The 19,838-nt window shown below is 45.4% G+C and overlaps 2 protein-coding genes across 5 annotated transcripts in view; one reads left to right on the top strand and one right to left on the bottom strand.

Moving 5' to 3' along the window:
• Nucleotides 1–2,358: 2,358 nt before the first annotated feature.
• Nucleotides 2,359–19,838, top strand: part of N4BP2 (NEDD4 binding protein 2) — a 96,237-nt gene continuing 78,757 nt past the window's right edge. For all 4 annotated transcript variants that reach the window (XM_058430164.1, XM_058430162.1, XM_032135406.2 and 1 more), the window contains exon 1: nucleotides 2,359–2,515. The gene's annotated coding sequence lies outside the window, so the exon portion shown is untranslated. The remainder of the gene's footprint in view (nucleotides 2,516–19,838) is intronic.
• Nucleotides 11,426–11,855, bottom strand: LOC116456656 (ATP synthase subunit g, mitochondrial-like). The gene has a single exon (XM_032753780.2). It carries the CDS (start codon nucleotides 11,825–11,827, stop codon nucleotides 11,516–11,518), a length of 312 nt encoding a protein of 103 aa, XP_032609671.1. The 5' UTR covers nucleotides 11,828–11,855; the 3' UTR covers nucleotides 11,426–11,515.

Genomic DNA, 19,838 nt, shown 5'->3' with positions numbered 1-19,838 from the left:
ATTGAACCCGGGAGGCATTAAGTTGAAGTGAGCTGAGATTTTGCCACTGCACTCCAGCCTGGGCAACAGAGCAACTCTAGTCACCCAAAAAAAAAAAAAAAAGAAATTTAAAGGGACATGAACTTCAATGAGAACGAGCATGATAAACAAAGCCTTTATCCCAGATACTAATCTAATGCTGATTGATGCTTCACCCTTTAAAAGACGTGTTGTACTTTTCCCATTGGCTTAGAATTTGAACCAATAAGAAACGAGGAAATCTTTATAAATATTCACAACCGAAGGCTGATATTGCGAATGTTGAGTGAAGATTGCTTTGTTCTTCATTCCAGTCTCACTTTCAGAACTTTATGGTATTGATGTTCTTCTTATTGCCATAGTAAACAAACTTTAAAAACATTCAGCTTTGGTGTTGTCTTTGTGGCTCGAAATATATTTTCCAATGTTAAGAAGAGTTTATTTCTTATTGTTCTGACTTAAGATTTGATGAATCCTTAACAGATGTTCAAAGGAAAATAATTTAAATGCTTGTTTTTATTATGGTGAACATATTTCAAAAACAAAATATTAATTTCCTCGACATCTTTCAAGTTTATAATTACTAGGGTTCTTTCACTTCTAAAGTGGCATATATTACAGTTTTTAGTCTCTTATAATGGCTGTTTAGAGGCAGAGTTAATGTTAGGTTCTCAGCAACAGCTATTTATCTCTTGAAATTCTGGGTTATTACAATTTTTTGTCTTTGAAATTTAATAAAAGCATTAAGGGGTTTTTATATAGTGATTTTTTTTTTTTTAAGGATCAACATGAAGTCTGTGATTTAACATTGGGACTCGAGACCTCTTATAAATACAAAATTCATACAAAAGGAAAAATTCCCCTATTTTTCTATGTGGATGGTTTCATCAGAAAATTTACCATCTTGAGTTCTCTCCTTATATATTACTGGTTTCTTGAAAAAGCACTAGAACGTTCTCATTGTGAATAAGTGTTCCAGTTAGACCTAAACGACAAAAACCATTTGCACTTGCCCCAAATTTACACTGTTTAAAGCAACTGCCGTAACAACCAACAATGTCTCTTCGATGCAAAGGGACACTTTGTTATGAGGTTATTTCGCTTCTCTATTGTGGAAAAAACCACCGCACGTGGAATGAAAAGTAATTGCAAAGGGAGGGGAGGGAGGAAGTAAAAAACAGGCAAAACCACAACCACTACCATCACCACCACCACCAGCCAGAAAGCAAAGGTGAAAAATTGGCGTACCCTGAAAACACTAAACATTTCACATCAGAACCCAGAACAAATAAACCAGGGAAAGCAGAGTTGAGAGAAAAAAAAATGGTGCAGGCTTGGGGACGGACTTATACTACAGCGGTCGCAAGAGGGAAAACTACGTCTTTGCCTTTTCTTGGCACCCGAAAACTCAAGCTCGAACTGGGGGCAAAGGCCAGCGGCTGCGGTTCCACCGGCTAAGGCGCACACATTCCCCGAGCTCAGACCGCACGCTGGCAAGGCCGATGGGGCTGGGCGGCCTCCCTCCACCCCGTGGCAGTCGCCGACCCCTTTGTCTCCCCGTGGGGCTCCGAGGCCGCGCGCCCGGAAGCCCCCCGCAGGAGGGCCGCGCGCGAGAAGGCGGGTTCCCGTGCCCGCCGCAGCGGCCACAGCCCCAGTCAGGCAATGCCGAGGCCGGTCGCTCGCCTCGCCGTCCCTCCCAACTTGCAGCCTGGACCCCGCGCGCGTCAGGGCTCGCCCCAGCTCTGCTTTCCTCTCTCCCCTCACCCCGCGAGGCCGACCTTGTGTTTGTTTTATTTTGGGGGGCTCGGGAGAGTGCCGAGAGCTATAAACAGCTGTGGTTTCCCGCGCCGCTTATTTTGGCAAAAATTCCGGGCCTGTTGCAACGTTCCCCAGCGCCAAACAGCTCCCGCCTTCCCCCCCAGCGGAACCCGACACTCGAAGAGGGGCTTGCTCCTCCAGGGACCCCCTGATAAAAAAAGTGGGGACCACGGCCGGCTCTCGGGCGAGCCTTGGGGGGTGGGCGACCGGAAGCCGCCGAACCGGCCGGGCAGGGCTTGCTCTCCAACGGGAGCGGGAGAGGTGGGAGCGCCCGCGGGCTCAAGTCCCCCGGGCCGCCGCGCCGAGGCGGAGCTCGGGGACGAAGCAGAGGTCGTGGCGGACAGCCGGCGGGCTTGGGGGGGCGGTGGGCGGCGATCCACCTGGGCGACGTGGCAGCCATTGCCGACGCCTCGAGACCCCTCCCCACCCGGCCGCCCACCCGCCCTCTCGCGGCGGGCTTTTGCGCGGCTGCTCTTCCCCGGCCGGACGGAGAGCGGCAGTGTCTCCCCGCCAGGCGCGCTCGCCGCGTCTTCCCCGCGGCCGCAGCTGCTTGCTAGCCCTGCGCGGCGCGGGAGAGCGCAGTGGCGCCGGCGGGAAAGGGTTGCGGACCTGCGGCGCCGCGTTGTGCGTTCGACGACGCGGCCCCGGCTTCGACGCCCTCTGCCCGCTCCAGAAACAGGTAAAGGCGGTGGGTGGGAGGCAGGGAGGCGGGTCCGAGGTGAGGGCCCTGGAGGTTAGGGGTCCCGGGGCGCCAAGCCGAAGCGGAGGGCCTGAAGCAGCGGCGGGCGGCGCGGCGAGTGAACCCCCAAGCCCTGAATGTGGGGCCCGGCGCGGGCCGCCTCCGATCCGACCCGCGGGCCCGGCTGCCCGGACGGAAGGGAAGTGAGGCGTCGGCGAGAGGCGGGCCCTGGCGCTCAGCCCGAGGCCGGGCGAAGGCGGGGGCCGCGGCCGCTTCCTTGGCCTCCGAGTGCCTGGAGGGCCTCCAGGCCCCAGACACACCCCTCTTGACCCCCCGAGGTTTCCTCCCAGATCTGTTCCCGCCAGGACCTGACCTTGCGCCCCTCCAGGCGCCTTAGGTGTTTGCCAAGCGGAGCCTTCTGGGAACTTCAGGCCACCTTCTTGAGCACATAGTCCTAGCAAAGCCGTTTATTTACTCACTTCAAGTCCAGACACACAGCCACTCACACGTTCGGATTTTGGAGACTGCGGGGAGACTTTTCCCTCCCCGGCTTTTGTGTGTCTTTGGCCCTCGTCCCGCCTCCCCTGCCCCCATCTGCAACTTTGACCCTCACTGGGACCTTTCTAGAGCCCCTCTCTCATCTGGACCCTCTCTAAGCCGTCCGTTTGGAAATTCGTCCTCAATAGAGTGAGTCATCTTAGCGGGGGCACAGTTTATCCCTCGTGCGTTTTTGGTTAAAATGTTTTTTTTTTTTTTCCCCTCCGAAAGAGAGCTAGAGTAATAGAATGTAGATGACAGGTCAGTGTCAGTGTTGGCTTCAAAGGCTCTTCCTTTCGGCGGCAGTCTTTGTAACTAGGATCTGATATTTGTGGCACGGACAGGTTTGTACACATTCTCGCCATGCAGTGGTTGTAATGTCTCCATGGCAGAGTTCTGGCTTGAAGGCAGGATTGGCTGCTTTTTCTACTCGACATTTTTGAGCCAATCAGCAAGGACTGCTTGCCTGGAGACTGGTTAACTCAGTAAAGGTGGCGATTGGTTGAGCTCCTAGAAGAAAATCCTGGATATGAACCTAGCCTCTCAGAAAACAATGACTGATTTGCAGCTGTATTAAAAAAATGTTTTCTTTTAATCCCAACATTAGCCTTTTCACTCCGTTTTTATTACTTCCAGTGTTTTTCTTTCAAACACCAGCTGTCTTTTGTACTCGTTTTAACTCTCATCCTTTAATTTTAACTCAAAGACTTCTTACGCGCTTTAGGAAATGTAAACATCGTGCGTTCTGTGTTTTGATAAACGTGGTTCCATCTGCCTTTCTAACATTGTTTATTGCTGAAGGTCAGAAATAAACAGTTTTGAGTTTCGCTCCCAGGACCTTTATTACTTAAGTGCCGTGCTAGGATGGGGGGTTGGAGTGAGGGGCTGTAGTGGTGGACATGGTGGGAAGAATAGGAAATAAATGGCTGCTTTTTTGCAAGGAGGCTACAATTTAGTTAATGAAAAAAGACTAACCTGTAAAACAATAAAGAATAAAGCAGTAGAAACCAGCACGCATTAAGTACGAATGCCAGTTTGTGTACTTGTTGACTTTAGTTGATTTGAAGGGGAGATAGAAGTACTGTATTTCGTAGAAAAAGTGGGTTTAAATTATGGTAGAGGCATGTTTTTTCCTTCATTAAAGTATATTAAAGTAGGCACAGTATCTTGTTTGTACACAGTAGAGGCTAAATATTATCACTGTAGTTGCATGTTTTTTTAATATTTATTTTAAATCTAAATACTGTTACATAGTTGCATCTTATTTTATTTATTTATTTTTTTGAGACAAGGTCTGGCCATATCGCCAAGGCTGGAGTGCAGTGGCACTATCTCAGCTCACTGCAACGTCTGCCTCCCGGGCTCAAGCCATCCTCCCACCTCATCCCCTAGAGTAGCTGGGACTAGAGGCGCAAGCCACTATGCCCGGCTAATTTTTGTATTTTTGGTAGAGAGGAGGTTTCGCCATGTTGCCCAGGCTGGTCTCAAACCCCTGAGCTCAAGCGATCCACCTGCCTCGGCCTCCCAAAGTGCTGGGATTACAGGAGTGACCACCACGCCCGCCCGGCTGTTTTAAAACGCTGATTATTTTCCTTTTAAAACCTCCCTTTTCATCATGATTAGCCATGATTATGCATGTCTTTTGATATGCAAAGCAGCAACCATTTATTAGTCAATGAATTTCAGAAAAATAGCTACCTACCTTCTTCGCTTTCCTTTCAGCTTTTTATATGCAAAATCATATTGTAAGTCTTGGGAAGAATCAGTTGTCTATTAAATGCCTTTAGAAGTAGTTTATGTTAGGAATTTAAGAAGAGATTGAGCATTTTTTATGTATGTATGTATGCATGTATGTATTTTGAGACAGAGCCTCACTCTGTCGCCCAGGCTGGAGTGCAGCAGTGCTATCTTGTCTCAGCCTCTGGAGTAGCTGAGATTACAGGTGCTCAACACCACACCTGGCTAACTTCTGTATTTTTAGTAGGGATGGGTTTTTGCCATGTTGGTGAGGCTGGTCTGTACTCCTGGCCTCAAGTGATCCACCCGCCTAGGCCTCCCAAAGTGCTAGGATTACAGGTGTGAGCCACCCCACCTGGCCTTAGATTGAACACTTTTTTGATACCTACCTTGCTCGATATTGAGTAAGCATACATCAAACCATGTATCATTATCAACCTCATTGCCCTCGTCCTCATAGTAATGAAGTGGTGTACGTGTATATATACACACATGCACACCAGGTGCTGTTTTAAGCACTTTACATATGTGCTTGTATTTAATTCTTACAACTCTGAGATTTGCACTATTCTTACAGAGGAGGAGACAGAGACTGAGAAATATTAAGAAAATTGCTGAAAGTTACCCGACTAGTGTGTGGGAGTGTTAATGTATGTATCAGGTAGGTTTCAGTCAGACTTAGATCTTTGTGACCCAAAACCTTAATCTTTTTTTTTTTTCTTTTTTTAAAAAGACACCGTCTCACTATGTTGCTCAGGCTGCTCTCGAACTCCTGGGCTCAAGCAGTCTTCCTGCCTCAGCCTCTCAAGGTGCTGAGATTACAGGCGTGAGCCACTGTGCCTGCGCCTTGGAAAGAGTATTTTACTTTCTTACCTGAGAGCTTAAATCTCAGCATTGCCCTCCAGAAATTATTTTATTAGAACTGTACATCTAGATTGTGGTTAATCAGTTCTATCTGAGCTCTCATACTTTATTTAATTTTTTTGAGATGGAGTCTTGCTCTGTTGCCCAGGCTGGAGTGCAATGGTGCCATCTTGGCTCTCTGCAACCTCTGCCTCCCGGGTGCAAGCAATTCTCCTCCCTCAGCCTCCCAAGTAGCTAGGATTACAGGTGCATACCACCACGCCCGGCTAATATTTTTATTTTTAGTAGTGACAGGGTTACACCTTGTTGGTCAGGCTGGTCTCGAACTCCTGACTTCAGGTAATCCACCTGCCTTGCCCTCCCAGAGTGCTGGGATTACAGGCGTGAGCCACTGTGCCTGGCCATACATACTTTAAAAATTAAAAGAGCCTTTAATAAATTTATGTGGCTAAGTAGCTAGATTTTTTTTTTTTTTTTTTTGAGACAGAGTCTGGCTCTGTCCCCCAGGCTGGAGTGCAGTGGCGCAATCTCGGCTCACTGCAAGCTCCGCCTCCCGGGTTCACGCCATTCTCCTGCCTCAGCCTCTCCGAGTAGCTGGGACTACAGGCGCCCGCCACCACGCCCGGCTAATTTTTTGTATTTTTAGTAGAGATGGGGTTTCACCGTGGTCTCGATCTCCTGACCTCATGATTCACCCGCCTCGGCCTCCCAAAGTGCTGGGATTACAAGCGTGAGCCACTGCGCCCGGCCCGATTCTTTTTTTTTTTTGAGACAGGGTCTCCCTCTGTTGCCCAGGTTGGAGTACAGTGGCACGATTATAGCTCACTGTAGCCTTGAATTCCTGGGCTCAAGGGATCCTCTTGCAATAGCCTCCTGAGTAGCTGGGAGTATAGGCACATACCACCATACCTGGCTCATTTTTAAAATTTTTTTGTAGAGACAAGGTCTCGCTGCGTTGCCTAGGCTGGTCACAAACTTGTGGGCTCAAGCAGTCTTCTCACTTCAACCTCCCAAGTTGCTAGGAATATGGGCCTGAGCCACCACGCCTGGTCTGTTTTTCTAAATGTGGATTGTGTGACCATATCCTTTGATCATGTATTGGCTGCTTTTCTTTTCTTCTTTTTTTAAAATTTAAATTGAGATGGGGTGTTGCCATATTGCCCAGGCTGGTCTCAAACTTCTGGGCTCGAGTCATCTTCCCACCTCGGCCTCGTAAAGCCCTAGAATTACAGGTGTGAGCCACCATGCTCAGCTGGCTGTTTTTCTTAAAACTTTATACAAGCCCCAGATATAAGGTTATTAGTGTCTTTATTATTATTATTTTTTGTGGCGGAGTCTCGCTATGTTGCTCAGGCTGGAGTGCTGTGGCACAATCTCGGCTCACTGCAACCTCTGCCTCCCAGGTTCAAACGATTCTCCTGCCTCAGCCTCCCGAGTAGCTGGGATTACAGGTGCCCACCGCCATGATCAGCTAATTTGCATATTTTAATTTCATTTTATTTATTTGTTTTTGAGATGGAGTCTAACTCTTGTTGCCTAGTCTGTAGTGCCATGGCATGATCCCAGCTCACTGCAACCTCTGCCTCCTGGGTTCAAGTGATTCTTCTGCCTCATCCTCCCAAGTAGCTGGGATTTAAGATGCGCACCACCACGCCCAGCTAATTTTTGTATTTTTAGTAGAGATGGGGTTTCACCATGTTGGCGAGGCTGGTCTCGAACTCCTAACCTCAGGTGATCCGCCCGCTTCGGCCTCCGAAGTGCTGGGATTACAGGCTTGAGCCGCTGCGCCTGGCGTATTTTTTTTTTTTTTTCTTTTTTGAGGTGGAGTTTTGCTCTTGCTGCCCAGGGTGGAGTGCAATGGCGTGATCTCGGCTCACTGCAACCTCCGCCTACCACGTTCAAGTGATTCTCCTGCCTCAGCCTCCAGAGTAGCTGGGATTACAGGCACCTGCCACCACGCTTGGCTAATTTTTGTATGTTTAGTAGAAATGAGTTTTTGCCATGTTGGCCAGGGTGGTCTGGAACTCCTGACCTCGGGTGATCCGCCTGCCTCGGCCTCCCAAAGTGCTGGGATTACAGGTGTGAACCACCATGCCTGGCCATTAGTATCTTTTTTTTTTTTTTTTTGAGACGGAGTCTCGCTCTGTCCCCTAGGCTGGAGTGCAGTGGCGCAATCTGTGCTCACTACAAGCTCCACCTCCCAGGTTCACGCCATTCTCCCGCCTCAGCCTCCCGAGTAGCTGGGACTACAGGCGCCCGCCACTGCGCCCAGCTAATTTTTTTTTTTGTATTTTTAGTAGAGACGGGGTTTCACCATGGTGTCGATCTCCTGACCTCGTGATCCGCCCGCCTCGGCCTCCCAAAGTGCTGGGATTACAGGTGTGAGCTACCGCGCCTGGCCGGTATCTTTTTTTCTTGAAAATATTTTCATAATTTGCTGTTCTGAAAGGGTGGCCTGCCCCTCCACACCTGTGGGTGTTTCTCGTTAGGTGGGACGAAATACTTGAGAAAAGGAATAAGACACAGAGACAAAGTGTAGAGAAAGAAAAGCGGGGCCCAGGGGACCGGTGCTGTGCTTACAGAGGACCCACACTGGCCCCGGCTTCTGAGTTCCCTTAGTATTTATTGATAATTATCTTTACCATCAAAAAGATAAGGGAGTGACTGGACAATAGGATCATTGTAGGGAGGAAATCAGCAGTAAGACATATGAACAAAAAATCCTTGTAACATCAATAAGTTTAAAAGAAAATGCTGTGCCTTGAGATGCATATGCGAACATCTCCATAAACCTTTTAGCAGTATTGCTCCAGTAAGCCCCACCTTATTCCTAAAGGCGGTTTTCTCCTTACTCAGTAAACAAAGCACACAAAGGGTTTTACCTGGAGATGTTCCATCGCCCAGGGACGGGCAGGAGACAAATGTTTTTCTTTTTCTCTAGATTTAAGAGAATGGTGATGACCTTTAACCATAAGCAGCCTTTAGGCACTTGTTTAACAAAGCACATTCTGCACCACCCAAAATCCTTTTAACCTTAAGTCACCACAGAACATGTCTCTTGCAAGGACAAGGTTGGGGGTAGGGTCACAGATTAACAGCATCTCAAATACAGAACTAAATGGAGTCTCTTATGTCTACTTCCTTCTGTATAGACACAGTAACAGGCTGATCTCTCTTTCTTTTCCCCACACTGTTCTATTTATTTATTTATTTTTTGGTTTATTTATTTATTTTTTGTTTTGTTTTTACTGCTTTATTTTTTGGTTACTTTTTTTTTTGAGACGGAGTCTCGCTCTGTCACCTAGGCTGGAGTGTAGTGATGCGATCTTGGCTTGCTGCAATCTCTGCCTCCCGGGTTCAAGCAATTCTCCTGCCTCAGTCTCCTGAGTAGCCAGGACTACAGGTGCCCGCCACCATGCCTGGCTAATTTTTTGTATTTTTAGTAGAGACGGGGTTTCACCATGTTAGCCAGGATAGTCTCGAGCTCCTGACCTCGTGATCCTCCTCTCTTTAATATCTCTTGAATCTGTTCCTTTTCCCTATCCTCACTGCTGCCCTCCTACTCCATGGTTAGTATCATCTCTCACCTGGGTTGTTGCACGAGCCTCCTAACAGCTCATCCCTGCTTTCAGTCTTCCAATGCATTTTTCCCACTGTAGCTAGAGTAATCTGTCTAACACATTTAAGCATGTAACTCCTCTGCTTAAAACTTTTTTGTGACTTTTCATGGCCTTTAGGATAACTTTTGAACTTCTTCTTCTTTTTTTTGAGACTCCTGAACTTCTTCACTTGGCTTTCAGGATCCTCATGATTTGGATCCTTATTGACACTTGGCTGTCAGTGTGCTAGCCCTATTAAGTTCCTTGTATTTCTCCCTGAAGGGATCAGAGTTCTTAAATCTGCGCTTCAGTTCAGAAGCTTCTTTCTGTCTGGAATACCTTTCCTAGTTTGTTCCTTACCCTCACTTTTGTTTTGTTAACTCAGGCTTGTCTTTCAGGTCTCAGCCTAGGTGGTAGCTCTGGGAGAAAGCCCTTGGATACTCAAGTCTGAGTTACATGGGCCTCCTCTTTGTGTCCTTAGCACTCCATGTTTTTTCATTACATTGTGATTGCTTGCTTATTTGTCATCTCACCACATAGCGGTAAACGGACTGTCTTAAAAAATGATGTGATTTGCATGGAGTGTATTGAAAGAGAATGAAATAGTAATTTTGGGGTTTATCTAATAGGGAGAGGAAAGGGACACTGTATTTGATAGATGAAAGTTTTCTAAGCCAGAGAAGGCATACCAGGCCCTTTTATAGCCTGAATGAAAAATATCCTTTGATGTCTAATTTTTATCAATTTAGTTGCTCTATTTTATTAGTTAGAACTTTTTGGGGGCCGGGCGCGGTGGCTCACGCTTGTAATCCCAGCACTTTGGGAGGCCGAGGCGGGCGGATCACGAGGTCAGGAGATCGAGACCACGGTGAAACCCCGTCTCTACTAAAAAAAAAATAAAAAAAAAAAATTAGCCGGGCGTGGTGGCGGGCGCCTGTAGTCCCAGCTACTCGGAGAGGCTGAGGCAGGAGAATGGCGTGAACCTGGGAGGCGGAGCTTGCAGTGAGCCGAGATTGCGCCACTGCACTCCAGCCTGGGCGACAGAGTGAGACTCCGTCTCAAGAAAAAAAAAAAAAAAAAAGAACTTTTTGGAGTTCAAGTAACAGAAATACAGCTTGAAGTAGCCTGTAGGGGAAAAAGTTATTCATTCATATGACCATATAATGGACAATTGTATGGATAAGGATGGCCATGAAGAGCTAAGGTGGGAACTTTCCCACAATTGGGACCTTTCCATGCTTATACTCTGTGCATGCTGGCTTCATTCCTTTTACTGCAAATATGTTTCCTCACGTGGTAAACCTGGTTCCTGGCAGCACAGGGGTATCAACTGGAACCTTGACCAAATCTAGCGTTTGAGGGGATGAAGTACTATGCTTAGTTCATTCTAGGTTGTGTGATATGCTCACTTACATGGCCAGGGATCTGTTAGCAAAAAGCAGAGCAGACCTTGAGTAGGGGAGGGGACGGAGTTCTGGGCAGACATAAAGAATATCCACTTTAATTCTTTATAGTTTTATTGATTGATTTACTTTTAATTTAATTAATTAATTAATTTTTTTGAGATGGAGTTTTGCTCTTGTTGCCCAGGTTGGAGTGCAGTGGTGTGATCTCGGCTTACTACAACCTCCACCTCCCGTGTTCAAGCGATTCTCCTGTTTCAGCCTCCTGAGTAGCTGGGATTACAGGTGTGCATCACCACACCCAGCTAATTTTTTGTCTTTTTAGTAGAGACAGGGTTTCACCATGTTGGCCAGGTTGGTCTTGAACTCCTGACCTCAGATGATCCTCCTGCATCGGCCTCCCAAAGTGCTGGGATTACAGGTGTGAGCCACTGTGCTGGCCAATTTTATTTATTTATTTAGAGAGATGGGGGGTGGTCTCACTATGTTGCCTAGGCTGGTCTCGAACTCCTGAGCTCAAGTGATCCTGCTGCCTCAGCCTCCCAAGGTGCCGGGACCACCTGTGAACCACTGTGTCTGGCCTCATCCACTGTAATTCTTAACCACCTTTCTGAATATGAATTTATTTTCATTGGTACTTTATTTGTGGTAAAGAGATGCCCTGTAATATGGACCTGTGTATTCCAGGTACTAAAATGGTAAGTCCAACATTTTAAAGAAGTTGACCTTTTGGCTTATGCTAGCTTATTTATTTATTTTTTTAAACAAATCTTATTTTATTCAGATAGCAGTCTGATCACACATGGTCCAACAACACTCAAATAATAAATCAAATATAATCAGATGTTAAAGATTGGTCTTCAAACATCATAGCCAGTGGTGCTACGCTTGCCTATAATCTCTCCGACATAAAACCACATCAACACCTCAGTGGCCACCAAACCATTGAGCACAGCTTCCTTAACTGTGAGCTGTTTGAAGCTACCAGTCTGAGCACTATTGACTATTTTTTTCAGGCTCTGAATAGCTCTAGGGATCTCAGCAGGGGTGGGAGGAACCAGCTCAACCTTGGCATAGTACCAAAATGTGGCCAATTGAGGCTTCGAGTAAGTCACAGCAGCATTCACCAGCGCCGGGGTCTTCGCCACAAGGTTACGGATAAATTGGGCCATGGTTCTGGGATGGAAAGTCCGTCGCCCTGAACCGCCGGCTGAATATGCTAGCTTATAAGAAGTATTTATTTATTTATTTTTTTGAGACAGAGTCTTGCTCTGTTGCCCAGGCTGGAGTCCAATGGCGTGATCTTGACTCACTGCAACCTCTGCCTCCTGGGTTCAAGCGATTCTCCTGCCTCAGCCTCCTGAGTAGCTGGGACTACAAGCGTGCACCATCACGCATGGCTAATTTTTGTATTTTTAGTAGGGATGGGGTTTTGCCATGTTGGTCAGGCTGGTCTCAAACTCCTGACCTTGTGATCTGCCTGCCTCGGCCTCTCAAAGTGCTGGGGTTACAGGCGTGAGCCACCGTGCCTGGCAATAACAAGTATTTATTGAGCTCTTGTTTGCTAAATAAAACACTTATCTTCAAGATGCTTACAGACTAGTAGTCTCAACAAGTAAATACAGGGGTGCTAAGATAGAGAGATGTCTAGGGTGCATTGGGAGCTGTGGCTAAATCATGCTTTGAGATAGTGTTAAACTTTCCTAAAGGAAAGTGAATTGAACCAAGAAATGTGGGTTGGATGTGATGGAGTAGAGACGGAGTCTCGCTCTGTTGCCCAGGCTGGAGTGCAGTGGCATGATCTCAGCTCACTGCAACCTCCGCCTCCCGGGTTCAAACGATTCTCCTGCCTCAGCCTCCTGAGTAGCTGGGATTACAGGTACGCACCACCACACTCGCTAATTTTTGTATTTTTAGTAGAGATGGGGTTTTACCATGTTGCCCAGACTGGTCTTGAACTCCTGACCTCCTGATCTGCCCACCTCAGCCTCCCAAAGTGTTGGGATTACAAGCGTGAGCCACTGTGCCTGGCTGGGGTTAGAGGGACTTTCATGCAGAGAATGTATAAGGCACAGAGCTGTGAAATGGGCTACCTTGTGTGGGAAACATTTAAATAACTAGATACAGGTGGATTAGAGAGTACCTGATGAGACATAGAAGAGGAGGCCAAAGGTAGATAAGGGATCACGTCATAGAAGTCCTTGAGTGCTTTATCACAGAGTTGGAACTTGATCTTGAAAGCTATAGAGAGTCATTGAAGGAAATTTAAGCTGGACCTCTCAGGTTTGAAGTGCCCATGGAATATTGAAGTGGGTATGTCAGTCAAGCAGTTAACTATATTGGGGTTTAGGAGAAAATTATTGACTGGAGTCACACTTATAGGCATTGAAGCCATGGGTTTGAATGGACCTAGAAGAGGTAAATCAAACAAAAGATTAGGAACAGAACCTTAGTGAGCAATGACACTGAAAAAAGTGAGCAGAAGGCAGGAAATCCATGACAGAGACCAAGAAGGGCCAGCCAGAAAAAAATCAGTAAATACTGCTTGGGATGGGAGGGTGGATTGTATTGGGTCAAGGAGTAAACAGAAAAAAATTGAAACAACAAATATAAACTACTTTCATTTTAAGAAACTGAAACCATATAGGAAATAATAGGAGTTTGATTAGTCTGATCATTATCAATTCTGTGTGCACGGAGAAAATAAAATTTCTAGACAGTTCTTCCAATGCAGGGATTTGAATTTTTTAGCATTTTTAAGGTCAGGTAGGAGCGGATGGAGGCTTTTTTGGCAGTGTTTGGGAGGTAAGAAGTGGTTGACCGGGGGCATGGATATGATACATGCACAGTCACTGGCGAGTACAAGTACCTAGTAGAGTATTTTGCACATAGTTTCTGGACCTATAAAGATCCAGTAAAGCATTTTTTTTTTCTTTGAGATGGAGTCTTGATCTGTCTCCAGGCTGGAGTGCAGTGGCACGATCTCGGCTCGCTGCAGCCTCTGCCTCCTGGGTTCAAGCGATTCTTCCGTCTCAGTCTCCTGAGTAGCTGGGACTACAGGCACATGCCACCACACCCAGCTAATTTTTGTATTTTTAGTAGAGATGGGGTTTCACCGTGTTGGCCAGGATGGTCTCAATCCCTTGACCTTGTGATCTGCCTGCCTCAGCCTCCCAGTGTGTTGGGATTACAAGTGTGAGCCACTGTGCCCGGCCCATTTTTTTTCAGGGGACCCAGAATTAATTATTGATTATGTAGTTGTAATTAAATTTAGTTCATTTCTCAGGATTTCTATTTGTGATTTTCTCTTCTGTTTTTTTTTTTTTTTTTTTTTTGAGACAGTGTCTCACTCTGTTGCTCAGGTTGAAATACAGTGGCATGATCTCGGCTCATTGCAGCCTCTACCTCCCAGGTTCAAGCGATTCTCTTGCCTTAGTCTCCCAAGTACCAGGGACTACAGGCATGTGCCACCACACACAGCTAATTTTTGTATTTTTTAGTAGAGATGAGGTTACACCATGTTGGCCAGGCTGGTCTCGAACTCCTGACCTCAAGTGATCCACCTGCCTTGGCCTCCCAAAGTGCTGGGATTACAGGTGTGAGCCACTGTGCCTAGCCCTGGTCTGTTTTTGAATCTGTCTCTCTTGAGTGAACGTTCTCTTTCTCTGCTAAATCACCTTCTCTCAATTTTTTTCTTTGTAGTTAAGCTACTCATAGTTTTTTTAGTTGGGGAAAAAAGTACAACGTATTTACTATCTTAACCACTTTTTTTTTTTGAGACGGAGTCTTGCTCTGTCGCCCAGGCTGGAGTGCAGTGGCGCATCTGCTCACTGCAAGCTCCGCCTCCCGGGTTCACGCCATTCTCCTGCCTCAGCCTCTCCGAGTAGCTGGGACTACAGGCGCCCGCCACCACGCCCGGCTAATTTTTTTTTGTATTTTTAGTAGAGATGGGGTTTCACCGTGGTCTCGATCTCCTGACCTTGTGATCCGCCCGCCTCGGCCTCCCAAAGTGCTAGGATTACAAGCGTGAGCCACCACGCCCGGCACTTAACCACTTTTAAGAGTACAGTAGTGTTAACTACGCACATTGTTGTGCAGTTTTTTTCATCTTGCCAAACTGAAACTCTGTACCCAGTGAACCCGTTTTCTCCTTCCTAGCCCTTGGCAACCACGATTCTACTTTCTGTGTCTAGAGTTTGAGTACTTGTAGATACCCCATGTAAGTAGAAACATGTAGCTTTTTGTCATTGTTATTGCTGTTTTTGGGGTGACTGGCTTATGGCTTATTTCACTTAGCATAATGTCCTCAAGATTCTTCCGTGTTGCAGCATAAGACCTAATTTCCTTTTTTTTTGAGACAGGGTCTTGCTCTGTCACCCAGGCTGGAGTGCAGTGGTGTGATCATGGCTCACTGCAGCCTTGACCTCCCCGGACTCAAGCCATCCTCCCACCTCAGCCTTCTGAGTAGCTGGAACTGCAGGTGTGCACCACCACACCTAGATAATTTTTGTAGAGATGAGGTTTTGCCATGTTGCCCAGGCTGGTCTTGAACTCCTGGGCTCAAGTGATCAGCTAGCCTTGGCCTTCCAAAATGCTGGGATTACATGCATGAGCCACTGTGCTTGGCCTCGTTTTATTTTTAAGGCTGAATAATATTCCATTGTGTGTATGTACCACATTTTTTTTTTTATCCATTCACCTGTTGATGGACATTTAGGTTGCTTCCACCTCTTGACTATTGTGAATAATGCTGTAATAAACATGCATGTGCAAGTATCTCTTGGAGATCCTGTTATTAATTATTTTGGATATGTACCCTGAAGTGGCATTGCTGGATCATATGATAATTCTGTTTTTAATTTTTTGAGGAGCTGCCATACCCTTTGCTTAGTAGCTGAGCCATTTTACGTTCCTACCAGTAGTACACAAGGGTTCCAGTTTCTCTACATCTTTGCCAATATTTTTATTTTTTATTTTTTTATTTTTTGAGACAGAGTCTCACTCCGTCACCCAGGGTGGAGTACAGTGGCATGATCTTGGCTCACTGTAACCTCTGCATCCTGGGTTCAAGTGATTCTCCTGTCTCAGCCTCCCGAGTAGCTGAGACTACAGGCTAATTCTTGTAATTTTAGTAGAGGTGGCATTTTACCATGTTGGCCAGGCTGGTCTTGAACCCCTGACCTCAGGTAATCCACCTGCCTTGACCTCCTAAAGTGCTGGGATTACAGGCATGAGCCACTGCACCCAGCCTGTTTTTCAACTTATTTGTTGATAGTGGCCATCTCAATAGGTGTAAGGTGATACCTATCTCATTGTGGTTTTAATTTGTATTTCTCTGATTAGTGATGAGTATCTTTTCATATACTTGTTGGCCATGTGTATATCTTCTTTGGAGAAACATCTGTGCAAGTCCTTTGCCCATTTTTAAATTGGGTTATTTGGATTTTGTTTGTTGAGTTGTGGGAGTTCTTTATATATTCTAGATATTACCAACTTATCAGTTGTATGGTTTGCAAATATTTTCTCTCATTCCATAGGTTACCTTATTATTCTGTTGTTTCCTTTGTGACACAGAATTCTTTAAGTTTGATGTCCATTTTGTCGATTTTTGCTTTTGTTGCCTATGCCTTTGGTGTCATCTTCAAGAAATCATTGCCAAATCCGATGTCATGAAGCTTTCTCCCCGTTTTCTTCTACGAGTTTTAAGTTTAAGGTCTTAGATTTAGGTCTTTAGTCCATTTTGAATTACCTTTTGTATTCACTGTAACATAAGATTCCAGCTTCATTCTTTTGCACATGGATACCCAGTTTTTCCTATATCATTTGTTGAAGAGACTCTCCTTTTCCCATTGTGTGGCCTTGGTACCCTTGTTGAAGATCATTTGATCACATATGCGAGTATTTATTTCTGGGCTTTCTATTCTATTCCATTAGTCTTATGTCTATCTTTAAGCCCTACCATACTGTGTTGATTACTGTAGCTCTGTATTGTAAGGTGTTTTGAAATCAGGAAGTATGAGGCCTCCAGCTTTTTCTTTCTCAAGTTTGTTTTAACTATTTGGGATCCTTCTTACAATTTTTATCCTTTTAAACATTCCCAGGCTGGGCATGGTGGCTCATGCCTGTAATCTCAGCACTTTGGGAGACTGAGGCAGGTGGATCACTTGAGGTCAGGGGTTCAAGACCAGCCTGGCCAACATGGCGAAACACCTGTCTCCACTAAAAATACAAAAATTAGCCGGGCATGGTGGCGGGCGCCTATAATCCTAGCTCCTTGGGAGGCTGAGGCAGGAGAATCGCTTGAACCTGGAAGGCAGAGGTTGCAGTGAGCCGGGATCATGCCACTGCACTCCACTGAGTGACAGAGCGAGACTCCATCTCAAAAACAAAAACAAAAAACAACAAAAAAATTCCCAGCCGGGCACAGTGACTCACGCCTGTAATCCCAGCCCTTTGGGAGGCTGAGGCGGGCACATCGCTTGAGGTCAGGAGTTCAAGACCAGCCTGGCCAACATGGTGAAACAGCAAAAACTAGCTGGGCTTAGTGGTTCTTGTTTGTAATCCTGGCTAGTCGGAGGCTGAGGCAGGAGAATCACTTGAACCTGGGAGGTGGAGGTTGCAGTGAGCCAAGATTGTACCACTGCACAAAAGAGCGAGAGTGTTAAAAAAAAAAAAAGTTCCCTTTCATTTTTTTCCCTTCCTTTCATTTTAAACTCATTTACTGCATGATTGAATTTTTCTCAACATGTAAGGACAGATAACCTATACATAACCTTTGAAATATGGAGTGTGCCCTGCTTTATAAAAACTTGGCATTTTTGAATTACATGTTTCATATTAAGAGTTGATATTTGAATTAAAAAAGGATTTTGGCCAGGCACAGTTACCCATTCCTGTATTCCCAGCACTGTGGGAGGCTGAGGGGAGAGGATTGTTTGAAGCCAGGAGTTGGAGACCAGTGTGGGCAGCAAAGCGAAACCCTATCTCTACAAAACAAAATAAAAGAAGCGACAACAAAAAATTAGCCAGGTGGAATGGTGCATGCATGTGGTCCCAGCTTTGGGAAGCTGATGCAAGAGTATTACTTGAGCCCAGGAGTTCAAAGCTATAGTGTTGTACCACTGCACTCCAGCCTGGGTGGCAGAGTGAGACCCTGTCTCTTAAAAAAACAAAAAACAAAAACAACCCCCAAAAACTCTTTCTTTGCTTTGTAGAGGTATTCTTTTAGTGGATTAAGTATGGTTTTATCTTTTCAAACATCTTAGAAGCAGGCCAGTTTGCTTGAAGCATGGTACATTTTAAAAACTTTCATTAGGAAAATAGAGATATAGAAAAGTAGTATGATACATTGAAACCATAGGTACCCATCTCCTTGATTCAACAATTGTTACCATTTTGCCATATTTGTTTTATCTACATATATAAATTTCCTGAACCGTTTAAAAGTAAACTAAGAGTGGCAAATAAGTTTTTTTCAATTTTCCCTTTTAAGTATCATATGATTGTATTATAAATGTATGTATTTTGGACTTTGACATTTAAAGTTTAGATTGATATTTGCTCTTTTACAAGATTATAAGAAGACATATATCTTCAGATCTCTCCAGGGAAAAGGAGGACATTCTCCCTATATAGCCATAAAACCATTATCATTCCTAGCAAAATTACCAATAATTCCCTAATATTATACTACTATTTGATTTTTTTTGAGACAGGGTCTTGCTCTGTCGCGCAGACTAGAGTGCAGCAGCACGTTCATGGCTTACTGCAGCCTTGACCTCCCAGGCTCAAGCCATTCTCCTGCCTCAGCCTCCTGGAGTGGCTGGGGGCTGCAGGCACATACCACCATGCCTGGCTAATTTTTGTATTTTTTGTAGAGATGTGGTCTTGCCATGTTGCCCAGGCTGGTCTTAAACTTGTAGGCTCAAGTGATCCTCCTGCCTTGGCCTCGCAAAGTGCTGGGATTACAGGCATGTGGCCTGATTCCCTGATACATGCTACTTACACTATATTCAGATTTCCTGAGTTGTTCCAAAAATGTTTTTTACTGCTGTGTGGTGTTTCTTCTTCTTTTTTTTTTTTTTTTTTGAGAGAAAGTCTCGCGCTATCACCCAGGCTGGAGTGCAGTGGCGTGATCTTCGCTCACTGCAACGTCCTCCTCCTGAATTCAAGCAGCTCTCTTGCCTCAGCCTCCTATATTATTTGCTGGGATTACAGGTGTCCATCACCATGCCTGGCTAATTTTTGTATTTTTAGTGGAGACGGGGTTTCACCATGTTGCCCAGGCTGGTGTTTTTTTTTTTTTTTTTTTAAATGCCAGATTTCAATCAAGAATTACCCGTTGCATTTGGTTGTAATCTCTTGAATCTTTTTAAATATATAGGTAGAACCGTCTCTTCTACCCATCCACCTCCTTCCCTACTCTGCCTCTCCTTCCCTGTGGTATTGACCCGTTAGGTCTGTCGAGACGATTACATTTTGTATTGCTGCTTGTTTCCTCATGGCGTAGTATTACTTCTTCCTCTATCCCCTATATTTATTTCCTGTAAACTGGGAGTTAGATCTAAAGGTGTGAGTAGACTTAGGTTAAACAGTTTTGGAAGAGTACCTCATTTAGTAATGCTATGTACTTCCTACTGTTTCTAGTTAAGAGGCATATAATGTCAGGTCCCACTATTTTGATGCTGTATTTGATCACCAAGCTAATGTGGTGAGAACCTGATCATTTCATTATAAAGTTATGGTTTTCTTTTTCTTCTAGCAAGTAGTAATCTATAGGGTGGTACTTTGACATCAAGCAAATTTTTGTATTTTTATTTTTTATTTTTTTGAGACAGAGTTTTGCTCTTGTCGCCCAGGCTGGAGTGCAATAGTGCGATCTCGGCTCACTGCAACCTCTGCCTCTTGGGTTCAGGTGATTCTCCTGCCTCAGCCTCCCGAGTAGCTGGGACTACAGGCTCCCGCCACCATGCCCAGCTAATTTTGTATTTTTAATAGAGACGAAGTTTCGCCGTGTTGGCCAGGCTAGTCTTGAACTCCTGACCTCAGGTGATCCTCCTGCCTTGGCCTCCCAAAGTGCTGGGATTATAGGCGTGAGCCACTGCCCCTGGCCTCAAATTTCTTTTTTTAAAAAACATTTTTATTTTATTTTATTTTTTAACTTTTTGGAGACAGAAACTCACT

This window comes from Hylobates moloch, unplaced genomic scaffold, assembly GCF_009828535.3.
Source record: "Hylobates moloch isolate HMO894 unplaced genomic scaffold, HMol_V3 SCAFFOLD_17, whole genome shotgun sequence".
Lineage (NCBI taxonomy): Eukaryota > Metazoa > Chordata > Mammalia > Primates > Hylobatidae > Hylobates > Hylobates moloch.
This window is presented reverse-complemented; position numbering and strand designations above follow the sequence as displayed.